Raw genomic sequence first — 14,955 nt, forward strand, 5'->3', positions numbered from 1 at the left:
TCCACCCTGAGAGGAGGACTGGCCCAGAATGTTGGGCAGTTCAAATGTAGACCCTTTACTGGTCTATTTGTTTAGCTTCTGTACGTTATGGATAGGAATTTGAAATTGAAATAGCAAATTATTTTGGCTCCTTCTCAATGGCTCCCTAAACTTATTCCTAGTAGAATGTGTATGTTGCTATTTTAAACCCATGTTTTCTAGTTTGTCTAATTTCTATAACTTGACACCAAAAAATGCAGTGATGGGGTAGTTGTTGAAATAATTGCTATAATTTTGCTGTCAATAACTCCAAAGGAAAGTCATTAAAAAAAAAAAAAAAGTAAAACTAGAAACTAGAAAAACTTTGTAACTGTAGTTCAATTCTGGCTATGTCTGTTTTAGCTGGTTTGTCTGTTTTTTGTGTCTCAACTACATGTTATACAGCAATTAAAAAGCTAATTTGTCTTTCTTTTTGTTTAAAAAAAAAATCAAACCAACAATATCTTTCTCAGCTGGCTTCTGTTCTTCACTCTTTGGTCTCTGCTTGATGGGAAACCTGCCTCTCCTGCCTTCATTTTTCCCTCTTCTTCCGGAGTGGGTCTTTCTCTAAAATGTAGTCTGGTCAGGTAATTCCATTTATATTTCCCCTTTGATTTAAAATGTCAGCTCACAACTAGGATGTTAATATTTTCTTTAAATGAACTACTTCATCTGTAAGTGATCTTGATAGATTCATTGGCAGGATTTAAGAGAAATGCAATCCATTTTCTTAGATAGGAGAATCTATATGTGAGAGAAAAAACATTCATCTCATATGAACCAAATAAAGTGCTAGAAGCTACTTGTCAGAGCTCCTCTCGGCCTATTCCTGATTGTACTGGGTTGTCGGGAAAAGTCACTGCATACTTTTGCATAGAAAAGTATGTCACGACTTTCCCGACAAACTAATGGTTTCTAAAATCTTAAAGCCGTCTTTCAGACAATTTGGCAACTTCTACCTACATTGGCAAACGTAGTGGAATTCTGCAAAAACAAACTGAGCTATTGCTTACTGGTTCCAAGGTAAATAGGTATAACTCTCTAATAGAATATCAGAAATTCATGCCACAGAATCCAGAAACTCAGGAAGATTAAGGCAAATTGGAAATGCTTCACACGTTCCCATTTTACAGTGCATTTTCAGTGTTGAGATCTCGGTACCATCTATCAGAAATATGTTTATTTGGACCAATGTCCGTGGATAAATTCAATTGCTGTTAGCTTTGCCTTCCTAATAAAAAAAGGGCTTGCCAAAATAAGCATTACTATTTCAGTAAAACGCATTTATTTTCTGCAAATTGTCTTTTGCCAAGTACTAATATGAGCAAATGTTGAGAGCAAAGTAAATGGAAACAGAAATTTGGACCCTTATCCAAATGAATTTAATTAGGAGGTAGTAAATAAAGACTCAAAGCTATATATAACTACTACTGATCATATTTTAGTTTTCCTCCCCAAGATTTCCACATGTCCTCACATATGTCATCGACTGTCATTTTCTCTTAGGAGCACAACTTGTGATAAATGTTTGTTTTTTTGTGGGACTTGGCTCAAGGGACCCATTTTGGGTTCCCCACCCTCCCCTCAGGAAACACAAAGTGATCTTATTGTGAGGAAAGTACAATTAGAAAACTTAGTTTGGGCTGCCCAGAAGCAGCCCCAAGACAACGACCCCAGTGCAAATAGTTTGGGAAGTAAAGACAACATTCCAGGGCCTGAACTGGGGAGAAGACAGCAGCCAATAAAGAATGTGTTATTAAGCACGTCACCACCTGGGCTGTAAACTTAATCCCACTGGAAACCATCTTAGAACGTAGGCTTCAGAGTTATCCAGCCTGAGGAATAAGTGAGCCTGAGAAACATTCTTGCAGCAACAGCAGTTAAAAACTGTTTTCAAGCATGTTAACTTCCAGGCTGCCCCCTGAACAGGCCAAGAGGACTTCCGTATCTGGAGAAAGTCTTCAGGCAAAGAAACACGACATTGGCCATTGGAAGTCAAGCTGGTGTGTTCTAAATTACCAAGGGCTGGGGACATGCATAGGGCACCGAAAGAAGGTGCATCTGCAATGGGCGAAATGCTCATCAAATCCTAAGTGGATTATTTTAAATAATGTGTGATCAGGAGCACAGAAAGTTAAAAATAGTCGACATTATTTCAAATATGCTTATATTCCAATCTTACCGATCAATAAATAGTAAGTCCTTGGTGAAAAACAAGGACCTAAATGCTGTAGTTCCAACCCATTGTCATATCTTAAGACAAGTCAAGAGCCATTTAAAATCAAGTGATGACTAACGGTCTTATCACTTCCATCCAATACGGATTGCTAGAGTAAAATGTATTAAATAAACTGATTCAAACAAACAATAAATGTGGTGACTTATTTAGACCTGAATAGTTAAAGTAAATGGCCACCTGTCATTTTTTTCTACTTTCTCTTCATTAGGACTTAAGGCCAGGAGATGTATCTGGCAAGCGGAACCTCTGGGAAAAGCAATCTGTGGATAAAGTCACTTCCCCCACTAAGGTAATATTCTGGAAAGACTAGTATTTCAGAGATGGATTTTCCTGATGTATCCTGCAGTATCAGTGAGAAATGTCAATAGCAACCCATAGGTTGTTGCCTGCATGACCATCAGTTTCTGAAAGTCATGAATATATAGTGCAATCAAAGAAAAGGTTCATGGAGACTCTGGCATTGCAGGTTCATCAGTCATACTATGTAAATAGCCAGAACCTGTGGAATGGTTCCCAGTAAGACCTTCTATCTTATCGTGGTAAGAACTTGGCCAGCAGAAAGCTGTATAGAACAACCACAGTCTACATTTCCTTACAAGGTCATGGCTTGGCACTATAGTCATTTGTCTTCCTGAATTGGAACCATTCTAAGTAATGACATAGCCATTGCCAGCAGTGTAGGACTCAAGGTTGCTGTGACCAAAAAAATGACAATAATATTCAAAAGAAAGACAAAATTTGCTTCACTCTGAAAATTAATCCTAAGAATACTTAGATTTCTCGTTTACTTTTGATTTTCTGGTCGAAGGGTATGTTCTTTCTTCAGAAAAGGGCCTCTGGACAATATCTGAATGATACTCAGACTGCAAATAGCCCCCCTTGCTTTAAAGAGCAAATCTAACTCCTAAGTATAGCCCTCCCCCTTTTTAAGAAATAAATGTGGTCTTCTCCTTTAAGAGAGGGAAAAATAGAGAAATCAGAGACCAACGATAAGTAAGATTAGAAGAGTCTGCCATGGGTCAATCTAGAACTCTGTAGAAAGAATTTCTTCTTAAGCAAACTCAGAACACATCAAAGACAACTAGAAAGTCATTACAGTTCACTGAAATGAGAGAATTACTTCCTTTTCTTAAACACTCTTAAGTCTGGTGCAACTGCCTAAGTATGTTACTTCATCTTCTCTGTTAGTTACGTATTACTATTTCATCCAATAAAATATACCAGCCCTGGGTCTTCAGGTGGTCGGGAGGTAAATGCGACTGGATCCCACATAGCTGAATGCACAGTTCACGTGCCAGACCTGGCAGCTTGGAAAATATCCTGGGTACATGTGTGTTCATGCCCAAAATCCTGAGAGGAGAATGGAGGAGAAGAGATTGCTACATGGCCACCCCTACTGGGGATGGTCATTTCTCACGCTCCCTCTCCCTCCCTCTCTCTCTCTTTCTCTCTTTCTCTGTCTCTCTCCAGTGAACTCATATGCCCTATAGCAAAAACTAAAAAAAAAAAAAAAAAGAAAGAAAGAAAAAATCTACCAGCCCAGCCTCTCTACTTAAAGTAACTTTTTAAATAATTTCAGTTTTCTAAGTCATTGCCTAATGTATTAAAAGCACCTAGTAATAATGAGCACCACTACTATAAGCGACTAACACTGAGCATCTACTATAAGCTAGGCACTGTCTTAACTTCTTAATCTACATTATCTCATTTGATCCTCCAGTCACCATATGAAGTAAGTATTATTGCTTTCATTTTATAGAAGAAAATGAGGCACCTAAAGATTAAGCAACTTTCCCAAAGTCACACTGTGAACAAATAGCAGAGCCTGGATTAACACTGGAGCAGTCTGATCTGAGCCTGCATTCCTAACCATTACATGTGCCATTTTCCTTTGAGGGTGCACATTTACAGAAAATATGAAGGTTTTGTTTGTTTGTTTTTGTTTTTGTTTTTGAGAGGTTTTTGCTATAGGGCACATGCACTTGCCAGAAGAAGAAAATGAGGCACCTAAAGATTAAGCAACTTTCCCAAAGTCACACTGTGAACAAATAGCAGAGCCTGGATTAACACTGGAGCAGTCTGATCTGAGCCTGCATTCCTAACCATTACATGTGCCATTTTCCTTTGAGGGTGCACATTTACAGAAAATATGAAGGTTTTGTTTGTTTGTTTTTGTTTTTGAGAGGTTTTTGCTATAGGGCACATGCACTTGCCAGAAAGACAGAGAGACAGAGAGACAGAAAGCGAGAAATCATTCCCCAGGGGGATGGCCACGCTGCAATCCCTTCTCCTCCATTCTCCTCCATTCTCCTTTCGGGATTTTGGGCATGCACGCACACACACCTGGCGTGAGTTTAAGCCACCGGGTCCAGGACTCGAACCACGGTCGACTACATGGGAGTTCAGTGACAGAGCCATTACGCTAACTGCTGGTCCCCAGAAAATATGAAGTTTTTTAATTCCTAGTATAATCTTCTCTTGGCGGCAGAGGAGAAGAATTTTGCTGTTGTTTTTTAGACAAAGAATGAACTTTGTTGGCCTAAGTCCTTATGAGCCCTCTCATATTAGTATCTGACCTTTCAGAAATGGCCGTCCATGTGTTTCTATAGTCTCCTTTCTAAGTAGGGATGTCACTGTCCATGGGCCAGTATCACACGTAGAATAGAATCCTTCTAGATGACATTCCTCTTAGCCAGAGCTCTAGAAAGTGGAGCAGTGATGACGTGTAATGGAAGGGCTCAGAGAATACCACTCATACCTAATACAACATGATTGGTACTCCCTGGAATTATACAACAGGGTGGAACAAAGGACAAGAATGACAGAGTGAGTGTTCACACACACCATCTGCTCCTCCCTGGTCTGTACCACTTAACTCTTTCTACAGTGATAATAACAATATAACCACCAGATGACTGAAGTAATAAAACCACCAGACCCAAGGCTGATTTTATGAGGCAGCAGATTAGGAGCTCCAAAATATTAAACTCACTACTTGTCATACAATCATTCCTTTAAACAAAAATACACAACACATTAAAAAGTCTGAATTCATAACACTTTAATACCTCAACAAGGATTTTTAGCTACTAGCTGAAAGGAGGGAAATGATATAAGAATAGAACTATGGGTCAGATATATCTCAGAGGTAGTAGTGAAAGAATAGGAGGGAGAAAATCAAGATTGGTAGATTTTTTAAAAAGGGAGAATATTAAAGAGAAATATATCCTACTTTACCATCACATGTTAATGTGGTCCTGTGAGCTACTCAGTTACCTGTGCCTCTTTTAGAATGTACACTACAGATTCTGGGCCCTTAGAGTTTTTTTTAAAAAAAAAAAAAAAAAAGAACTAGGGAAAAAACCTCCTTGACTCAAGGCTTAAGACAGAAAGAAAAGGGGACCAGCAGGTGGCATGGTGGTTAAGGTGCTGGACACTCCCACATGGCCGACTGTGGTTCAAGTACCAGACCTGGTGGCTTGCTTTCTCACTTTCCCTCTCTCTCTGTGTGTATCTCTCTCTGGTCAAATTAAAATAAATGAATGAATAAATAAAATCAAATAAATAATTATTTTTTAAAAAATAGAAAAGAGGAAGAAAGGAGAAAGGAAGTAAAAAAAAATCAACAGAAGAAAGAGTGGAATAAAATACCATATTTAACTAGAATGCCACTAATCCTCCCTTTCATAAATATATATTCTGCTATACTATCATTTTTCTAAACCATCTGGCTGAAACACTGTGAACTGATGATTTAAAGATCTTTTCTCTTAGCAGGTTTGAGACAGTTCAAGAAAGAACCCACGCTCAAGATGCTGGACCAGCTCAGTTATAGAGGGCTACCTTGCTCTGGTTTATATTTATGTTGATTTACTAAATTGGGTTCATTTTCTCTTTTGTTTTTCAATATCCCAGTAAGCCCATGTATATTATCACTATATTTAATAATCACAGTCTAGAGATGTTCCTGGTAAAAGTACTGCCTTTGCACAGGGCCTGTTTTTAAAGAAACCCATGCTGTGAAATAGAGACTTTTCTACTGATCATCATCACTCTGTGTCTGAACAGTGATACCAAACACATCAGAGGTCAACAAAAGGGGATTCAAGCTTAAAATTGCCTGAGGAATGTGAGCAGTATCTAGAAGAAGGAAAAAAAAAAAAAAGAACCATAGTTTTCATTGTTATTTTTAAATACAGAAGTCATGTTGTTTCTGCACTTTATAATAAAGCATGGAAGAACTGATCTTAGTAGGCAATTGTAACACTTTCTAAAAGCAACCCATCTCGGATTTGATAAACTGCAATAATGATTGTCTTTGAAAAAAAAAAAAAAGAAAAAGATGTACTGTTAAGGTATTACTTTTTTTTAATGCTGATTCATATCTAAATTGAATTTTTATGTTAGCTGACAGTGGTACTGATATTTTTAGGTTGGTTGCTTTGTGGATTTTTTTGGTAGTGATAGTAGCCAGACCACATTTTTAAATTACCCAACTATGTATGTATGTGCATACACATATACAAACACACTAATGGTAGAATGCTTTTTTATGTGCTAGACTATTATATTTAGTAGTTTGTCCTTATAACTAGCCAATATCACAGCTTTTTAAAAATGTAAATCACGATTATTATATTAATATTTCATATTTGCCAATAGAAACATGGCAGATAGGTATTGATATGTTTTCAAAGCCCAGTGACTTGGAAGGGAAAGGTATTGGGGGGAAAAAGAGATTACAAGTGTCAAAATTAGCTGAAATTTTCTGTAAGACGTATTGATCGTATTCAGCTTATAATTAAAGATAATCTTAAAGCTCAGTGTGACTTTTTTTAAATCTGTCATCTGGATTAAGCTCAAAGCCTGCTTATTTGTATCAGTGAAGTTCACAATAGGTTGGTCTAAATGATATTTAAAGTCTCTTCCTTCCCTAAAATTTAAAGACAAGAATTTTAGTGACATGATTGTGCAGATTGGAATCCCATAGATGGATGTAAACAAAGGTCAACTTTGGTGAGTGTTTGACAGAAAAGTAAAGTGCCCAAAACCCAGACTTTAGCAGGCATGACAGCACTTCCATTTATACATACTCTGAAACATTTTTTAAGTTAAATTTAGTACCTTTATTAGTCATTACTACTTGTCTTAAGTTGATAGTTTGAAATTTCAAAAACATACGTAACTTTTACTAGATTTACTTTGCTTTCCCCTGTAGAATCTTTATTGACTCACCATTTTTACACATACAATCCTGATATCAGATCTTATCTTAGCCTATAAATCCTTCTTCACAATAGATGATGAAAAAGTACCCCCGCGTCTTGGCAGAAAGTTCTAGTATAGACACATACATAGAGTGTACTTATACAAACTCATACCTCAGTTGCCATGCCCAAAACTGTCCTCGTCTCAATTCCTGCCACACTGAGGGAGCCTCCCAAATAACTATTTTCTTATCTACAGTATTCCTACAGGAATTCTGGGTAGGAATGAGGAGTGACCACTGCCTTCCAAAGTCGATTTTTCTCAGAAATCAGTAAATAGTAGTTGAATCCTCTAGCTTTTAACAAGCCTGGGCCAAAAGAAAGAAAGCCACCAAGATTACAAAAACTCATCCACCCATGACAGAGTAGACAGCAGTCTATGATAAGATAAACTAGAATTTCATCTCCCATCATTGGAGTGAAATGGATCAAAGTTTGAGTTAGGGTTAGAGTGAGTTAACATTGCCTTGTACTTTTGAACAAGTACTATCCTGATTGCTATTATATATTTTTTTCTAGAAAGTCTAAAGTTGAGAAGAAAATGTATTGATCCTGACTTTTATTCCAATATTTGGATGGAATAAGTTTTAGGGTAGACTTTTGTTCAATAGGGGTTAAACTTTTGAGAAATAAATCTTTTGTTTACTTGTTCAATTACATTTCTCTGTTCTTTTTAAGAGATAAAACTGCAAGCTGACTAGCACGTTCTGTGAATCTGCCATTCCTAAACATTTTATAAACACTTGATATTTTTTCACTGATAACTGATTGCTGCAATAAAAATACATTGTGAAAAATGCATCCACAATAAATGGAATTCCTTCAAATGTTTTTGCCTCCCTTATTTTTATGTACTATCCTGATGCAAGATGTGTGTCTATTGTAATAAAGATGATGGCGTGGCAAAACCAATATTTCAGACTGAGTCTTGGTTTTACTCATTAAAAAAGAAAAATGTTTAAAAACTTGAAAAATACTGAAATTCGCTCTGCTGTTGACGCCAGCTGCTGGCCCCCATGTTCCCTTTCATTGCCATTATTGTCACACACCTCTTGCTTCTAATATGGAAAAGTGCTGTTTTCCCAAAGGTGGTGTCTTTTACTGCAGAAACACCCATTTAATATGCACCATATGTGGGGTCAGTAGGTGGTGTGGTGGTTAAGGTGCTTGACTCATGCACAGTTACCCATGGTTTGAGTCCTGGACCCCACGGCTTAAAAATCACACCAGCTGTGCATGTGTGCCCAAAATCCAGGAGGAGAATGGAGGAAAAGGAATTACAGCGTGGCTATCCCCGGGGGGGGAGGGGGGGACCGGGCAATGATTTCTCACTTTTCTTCTCTCTCTCCAGTGAGTACACACACATCCTATGGGGAAAAAATGTACCATTTGTTTGTAGAATATTTACTACTTGCAAAACATTGGTGATTGTATTTCAATTCAAGCATGTTTTTAGTAATTTTGCATATTTATGTATCACCAATTGACCTCATAGAAGTTTTCATTATAGCCCCAACGCTCCTGCACAGTCCCCTAAATCCTACCCATAAGAGTAGCAGAATTAACTTCGTTGCTGTCACTAGGACACTGCAAGCTCTAGAGCTAGCTCATGACTGAGACATCAGTTTGAAACTTGTTCCCTCAACAAAAGTTTAACTGTGATAGAAAGCTGGTCTCATATTCTGTTGTTTGGACATCCTTTAATTTATTGGGTCATCAGAAAAGTCGTGACATATTTTTTTCTATGCAAAAATGCATCCTAAGTTTTCCAACAATCCAATAAAATATGTCTGGACAAAAAGAACATGATGGCAAGTCAGATGTCCTGTCATCTCACTAGATGGAAGGTGGCCTCTTTAAGCTCTGTCCACCCAGTCAAGTAGAAGATGTCAGGGGATCTTTTATAAGTGGTACAGCTGTCATCGTTGCTTACCCCATCTTCTCCTTTCAGATTCACCGAGGGCTATTCAGGTGCTGACATTCTCTCAGGGCAGGGGACACTGCAGAGAGAGAGCTGAGGAGCCTCTGGCCGGACAGAGCTCTCTGTGGTCTTGGGGCTTTGGACTTGGCTGAATCACATTACTGTTTTGTTTCAAGCTGGACATTGCCAGGTGCTTATTCCTTGACCTCTGTTTAAATAAGGGACTTTAAGACAGACAACTTGGCTCTTTTCATTTTATTATATGGAGGAGTTAGACTAGTTCAAGGTAAAAGCAGATCCTAGATGGTTACATTATACAAGCTGCGAGGTTTTTAAACTAGTGACAGGGGACAGGTGGGAAGTTCTACTCATTGCAAGAAAATCCTCAAGCTTCAGTGAGCTACAAAAACCCTTGAACCTTGAAGGATGGCAGGTGTCATGGTAGTTAATGCACTCCCATGCACTCCCACATGGCCGACCATGGTTCAAGTCCGGATCTGGCAGCTTGCTTTCTCACTGTACCTCTCTCTCTCTCACTCTGTCCCTCTCTGGTCAAATTAAAATAAATAAAGTAAAATGAAATAATTCTAAAAAAAAAAAAAATGCCCTGAGCCTTGAGCTGACCACCCTTGGCCAGTCCAGTTTCTAAGAGAAACTGGCACACCTTCTTATACTGATCACCCTGTAGTGGAATTACTTCTCCATATTGTGGGTGCTCAATTATGGTACTATTGCAAGCAAATTTCTTCTTAAATGTGTTCACTGGTTTCTTTCTTTCTTTCTTTTTTTTTTTTTGGAGAGGTTTTCGCTATAGGGCCCCTGCGCTCACCAGACAGTGAGAGACAGAGAGACAGAAAGCGAGAAATCACCCCCCAGGGGGGATGGTCATGCCGCAATCCCTTCTCCTCCATTCTCCTCTCAGGATCTTGGACACACACGCACATGCGCCCGGCGTGAGTTTTAAGCCACCGGGTCCAGGACACGAACCGCGGTTGACTATGTGGGAGTACAGCGACATAGCCATTACGCTAACTGCTGGTTCCCCACTGGTTTCTTTTTATCATGATCATAAGTGATCCCTTGTTCAGTAGTAACAATCTTCCTGCCGTTTCTCTGTTGAATTCATATATGGACACAGTCCTCATGGCCAACAGGAAGCAGGTTATCATCCTTACTTGCATCGGCAGTGTCAAAAGAGTGGAGATTCTGGAGAGTAGACATATAGTGTTATTCCTTTTCCTTGGAGGAAACGGCCTGCTGTGTAAGACGATAGTGAGAGAAGAGGGTGGGGTGGGGGGGAACACACTGTAGCATCAGAAAGAGAGGGGGCTGAGAGGAGAGGCTGCTGAGTTCTCAGTGGTGGCGCTGTACCTGTTGCCAATGATTAGTATTTTTACTAATCATACATAATCTAGACAATGAGTTGTCAAAATCAATTTACAAAACTAAACAATAAAAAGAATACACATTGTAGTATTAGGATCAAAATGAAAAGACTGAGTTAAATGAAAAATAATTTTAAAATATGCATATTCAGGATATGAAGTTGAAAACATAGCCTTCTGCCAAGGCCAGATCTGAAGCAGCATCAGCCATGTGGGATCCAGCTCCTTTAACCACTAGGCTTTGGGGCAGGCCAACAGGCAGCATTCAGACGGAAGAAAGAATACTGGGGTAATCAAAAAACAAAAATAATTGCCTTATAGTTTTTGGTACCCCCAGAGGTATACCCAGTACCAGTATACATAATGGTGCTTGATGAGAGAGAAGATGATTTCACGAGCATTTCAACTTACAAACTTTGCTAGATGTACTGCTCTCAATTTTTGTAGTCAAATTTCTAGAATTCCACGAAGTTAATCCATTTTATGATATTCGTTTCTAAGATTTATAATTCATGTATTAACTGTTTCATGGGTTTTGTCTTGAGACTTCACTCTAAACCTGGGAACCAAATATCTCCTCCCTGCTTTTTGTAAGTTATTTATTTCTTCCACTTGAAAGAGATAGAGTCAGACAGAAAGGCATGCCTGGGACCAGCAGATGGTATAATGGTTAGGTCGCAGGACTCCCACATAGTCAACTATGATTCGAGTCTTGGACCTGGCAGCTTAAAACTCACGCCGGGTGCATGTGCGTGTGTGCCCAAAATCTCAAGAGGGGATTGTGGCATGACCATGCTCTCTGGGGGGTGATCTCTTGCTTTCTGTCTCTGTCTCTCTGGTGAGCACATGTGCCTTATAGCAAAAATCTCTCTAAAATAAAGGCATGCCCAACAGGATCTTCAGTTCACAATCTACGCCCTGGCCTCACCCAGTGTGGGTCTCAGGCACACATGCATATACTCAGTGCTCTCAGGAGGATTCCAGGACATGAACACAGGACCTTCTCCTATGGACCCACCATTACAAACCCTTGTTTATACTGTGCCACCAGCTGGCCCCACTTGTTCCCTTTTAAGATGATCTATCCAGTTATTTGTCGAGCCGTCAGGAGGCACTCTTACTCCCTTATTTCTAAGTACTAAGGTGAATGATTGCTTCACTGCAGTCCCCAAATACAGTTAATTCTGCTAATGACAGCAGGGTTAGGAAGGCGTCCTTATGGGAATGACCACTGAACTGAAGCTTCGTTAGTTGACTGTCAAGAATAGATCTGAAGGGAACCAGCAGTTAGCGTAATGGCTATGTTGCTGGACTCCCACATAGTCAACCGTGGTTCGCGTCCCGGACCTGGTAGCTTAAAACTCATGCCGGGCGCGTGTGCGTGCGTTCCCAAGATCCCAAGCGGAGAATGGAGGAGAAGGGATTGTGGCGTGACCATCCCCCCTGGGGGGGGTGATTTCTCACTTTCTGTCTCTATGTCTCTCTCTGTCTGGCGAGCACACGCACCCTATAGCGAAAATCTCTCAAAAAAAAAAAGAAAGAATAGATCTGAAGATCTGAGTTTGGAAAGAGTTTGAGACATTTTTCCCTAAACCAAGTAAACCTAGAGACAGTCTGAGGAAGACCAAGACAGGTACTAGACTACCCCAGGGCTCCCAGGCCCTAGCATGGCTTCCTCAGCCACATTGTGACAACACCTCTAGGGCCACCTGACCACTGATTTCTATGATGTCACAAATAACTGATTGCCCTAGTCATTTCATATCCTCATTTAAGCCTCTGCTCAATAATTTCAAAATGACATAATTACATAAAATTAATTATATTCCTAACACAACTTACCTGTGGCCATGTTTCTAAAATGAACTTTCTTCCTGATTCCTACACCAGTAATTATGTCTTTTGGGGGTCTAGTTGTGGTTGTCTTTTCTTCTTTTCCAATTCTACATTAATTACATTGTGTTTTATACTGCAGTCTCCGAGTACTGGCCAAAAAAGTAGAGGAGGAAAAGTTGGTGCAGGAGTAAGGCTGCCTTCTCGAAAAACAGAAGTTGGCTGATATAGAGGTCTGTCCAGTAAGCTGCACTGGTAAGACCATAGAGAAGGGCAACAAAAGTTCAGACTGACAGCCCTTGGTAGAAGTTACTCTAGGCTTACTTCCAGTCTAACTAAAAGGCAAAGAATTTCATTCCCATACATACCACTGTCTGGAATAAGAGACACAGGAAGCCCAGCTAGGTTCGCAGGCTTTCTGTGGACCTAGTCTAAGGATTTCACTGAGCTAAAATGTCTAAGTTAAAAAAAGAGATGTTTTAAAAAACTATTTTACAGTCCTTATGAAATCTCCTTCCCTAAAATGATACCAGGTTCAGCTAAGTTTTGGCTAAACAATATCACCTCATATAACTCATAACATGCTCTTCTCTGAGCCTTTGTACAAGCTGCTTCCTTAGACATCCTTACGGTCCCTCCCTCTGCCCACCTGCCTCCAGGTTAGAGGCCTTCCCTGGCAACCCTAAAGCTACAAGGTGACTATGGTCCTCGGCTCTTGGCATCCACTGACAAAGAACTGAAGACAGATATCTGCAGAAAAGTAGTTCATATAGAAACTTTATTTAGCTAAGCATAGCAAAGTACACTCTCAAGAAGGAAGAACAGGCTGGTTGAAGGCGAATTAGCCAGCCAGCCCTGAGGTTATCTGGATGGGTTTCTTTGATGATGGCCCCAGTTCCCTCTCCTGAGTGACCCCTCTCCTTTCATCATGGGGTTTTCTTAGACTGACAGCCAGGGGCTTACATAACTTACACACTTCCACACATGCGTTTTCCAAGAACACATCCTGAAAGTCCATAGAGGGTGGGGGCAAAACCACAACGTAATATGTGTAAGTGAGCACAGGTAGCTCAAGGACAAGTCATTGGTTTAGGATGTTCAATGCTCAACCTTAAAGCAAGTAAAAGGGTCTTGGCCTAGAGGTGAGGCAAACAGGAGTTGGGTCTTGAGACACAACTGGGACTTTCCCAAGGTGGAGATGTATGGTTAAAACCCTTCCTACTGGAAAGTGAGGACTACAGGCCAGACCCACTCGGGCAGGATTTTTTTGTTGGGGAGGAGAGGGGAGTTCTATCTGACCCTGTTTATATTGAACTGCTACCTAACTCTACCAAAGCCCACCTCGCCACCCTCCCTATGCCCTTTACTTTTCCCTACTTTATTCTTCTCCATAACAATTATCATTACCTGAAATGGTCTATTATTATTATTATATTTGATTTATCTGTTTTCTCCCACAGGTACACAACGTCCATGAAGAATGTCTATTTCATTCAGTTCAAAAGCCCTACCACTGAGAATAGTCCCTGACACGCAGTAGGTATTCAAACCAGATTAGGTGGTGAGGCCAGCAGATGACACAGTGGTTACGTTGGTTGATCACAGTTTGAGTCCCAGACTCAATGGCTTGAAACTCTGGCAGGGTGCATGTATGTGTGTGCCCAAAATCCTGAGAGAAGAATAGAGAAGGGATTGCAGTGCTGCCATCCCCCCTAGAGGAATAGTTTCTCACTTTCCCTCTCACTGTACCGTCTCTCACTCTCTCTCTCCCCCTAGTGAGTGCACGTGCCCTAAGGCAAAAACCTCTTTAAAAAAAAAAAAGATTTGGTGAATTCATGAAATAATGATTATGACTTTCAAGGATTTGTTGAATTCCTAAAAATTTTTATTACTCATTTTTTTCTCTACAAGGATTACTTGACATGTGATAAGGTAGGTATTTTGATTAAAAATCATAATACTTAAGTTCCAACTGTCATGTATTTATTGTATGACCTGGTTAGACCATTTCTTAGTGCTTCACCTTGTACTTCAGCCATCCTATGATTTGCAACCATGACTAAACTCCAACAGAAAAGCACATTCCATATATAAAGACTCTGCATCTCATCTTCAGTAGTGTATGTAAGGCATAAAACAGGGTACAACTATAAAAGCTAACTGTTTTTCAAGAAAACTTGAAAAAGGAGAAAGTCTTATTTTTCCAGTATAATAAAAATAGTCACACAACCCCACAGAATGGAACTCAGTGTGGATAGCAACGATGACCAACATACTCTCAACTTACTCTTC

The 14,955-nt window shown here is 39.7% G+C and overlaps 1 protein-coding gene, 1 long non-coding RNA gene and 1 pseudogene across 7 annotated transcripts in view; 2 read left to right on the forward strand and 1 right to left on the reverse strand.

Annotated features, from left to right (window-relative positions):
- The window catches only part of CALD1 (caldesmon 1), a 256,751-nt gene extending 249,671 nt beyond the window's left edge, over positions 1 to 7,080 (forward strand). For 5 of the 6 annotated variants that reach the window (XM_006144999.3, XM_006144998.3, XM_006145002.3 and 2 more), the window contains 2 exons: positions 2,466 to 2,546; positions 6,032 to 7,080. In XM_006144999.3, the coding sequence (XP_006145061.1) occupies positions 2,466 to 2,546; positions 6,032 to 6,040 (90 nt within the window). In that variant the 3' untranslated portion in view covers positions 6,041 to 7,080. The remainder of the gene's footprint in view (positions 1 to 2,465; positions 2,547 to 6,031) is intronic. The other variant, XM_006145001.3, reaches the window with a different exon arrangement.
- LOC102470244 (eukaryotic translation initiation factor 1-like) lies at positions 6,294 to 10,666 on the reverse strand (annotated as a pseudogene).
- A 2,020-nt stretch (positions 10,667 to 12,686) lies between these two features.
- LOC102499414 (uncharacterized) lies at positions 12,687 to 14,236 on the forward strand. Its single transcript, XR_334038.2, has 3 exons — positions 12,687 to 12,719; positions 12,806 to 12,918; positions 14,124 to 14,236. It is a non-coding gene; the product is annotated as an uncharacterized LOC102499414 (long non-coding RNA).
- The last annotated feature ends 719 nt before the right edge of the window (positions 14,237 to 14,955 follow it).

The sequence above is a fragment of the Tupaia chinensis genome, unplaced genomic scaffold (assembly GCF_000334495.1).
Source record: "Tupaia chinensis unplaced genomic scaffold, TupChi_1.0 Scaffold000140_1, whole genome shotgun sequence".
In the NCBI taxonomy this organism is placed as follows: Eukaryota; Metazoa; Chordata; class Mammalia; order Scandentia; family Tupaiidae; genus Tupaia; species Tupaia belangeri.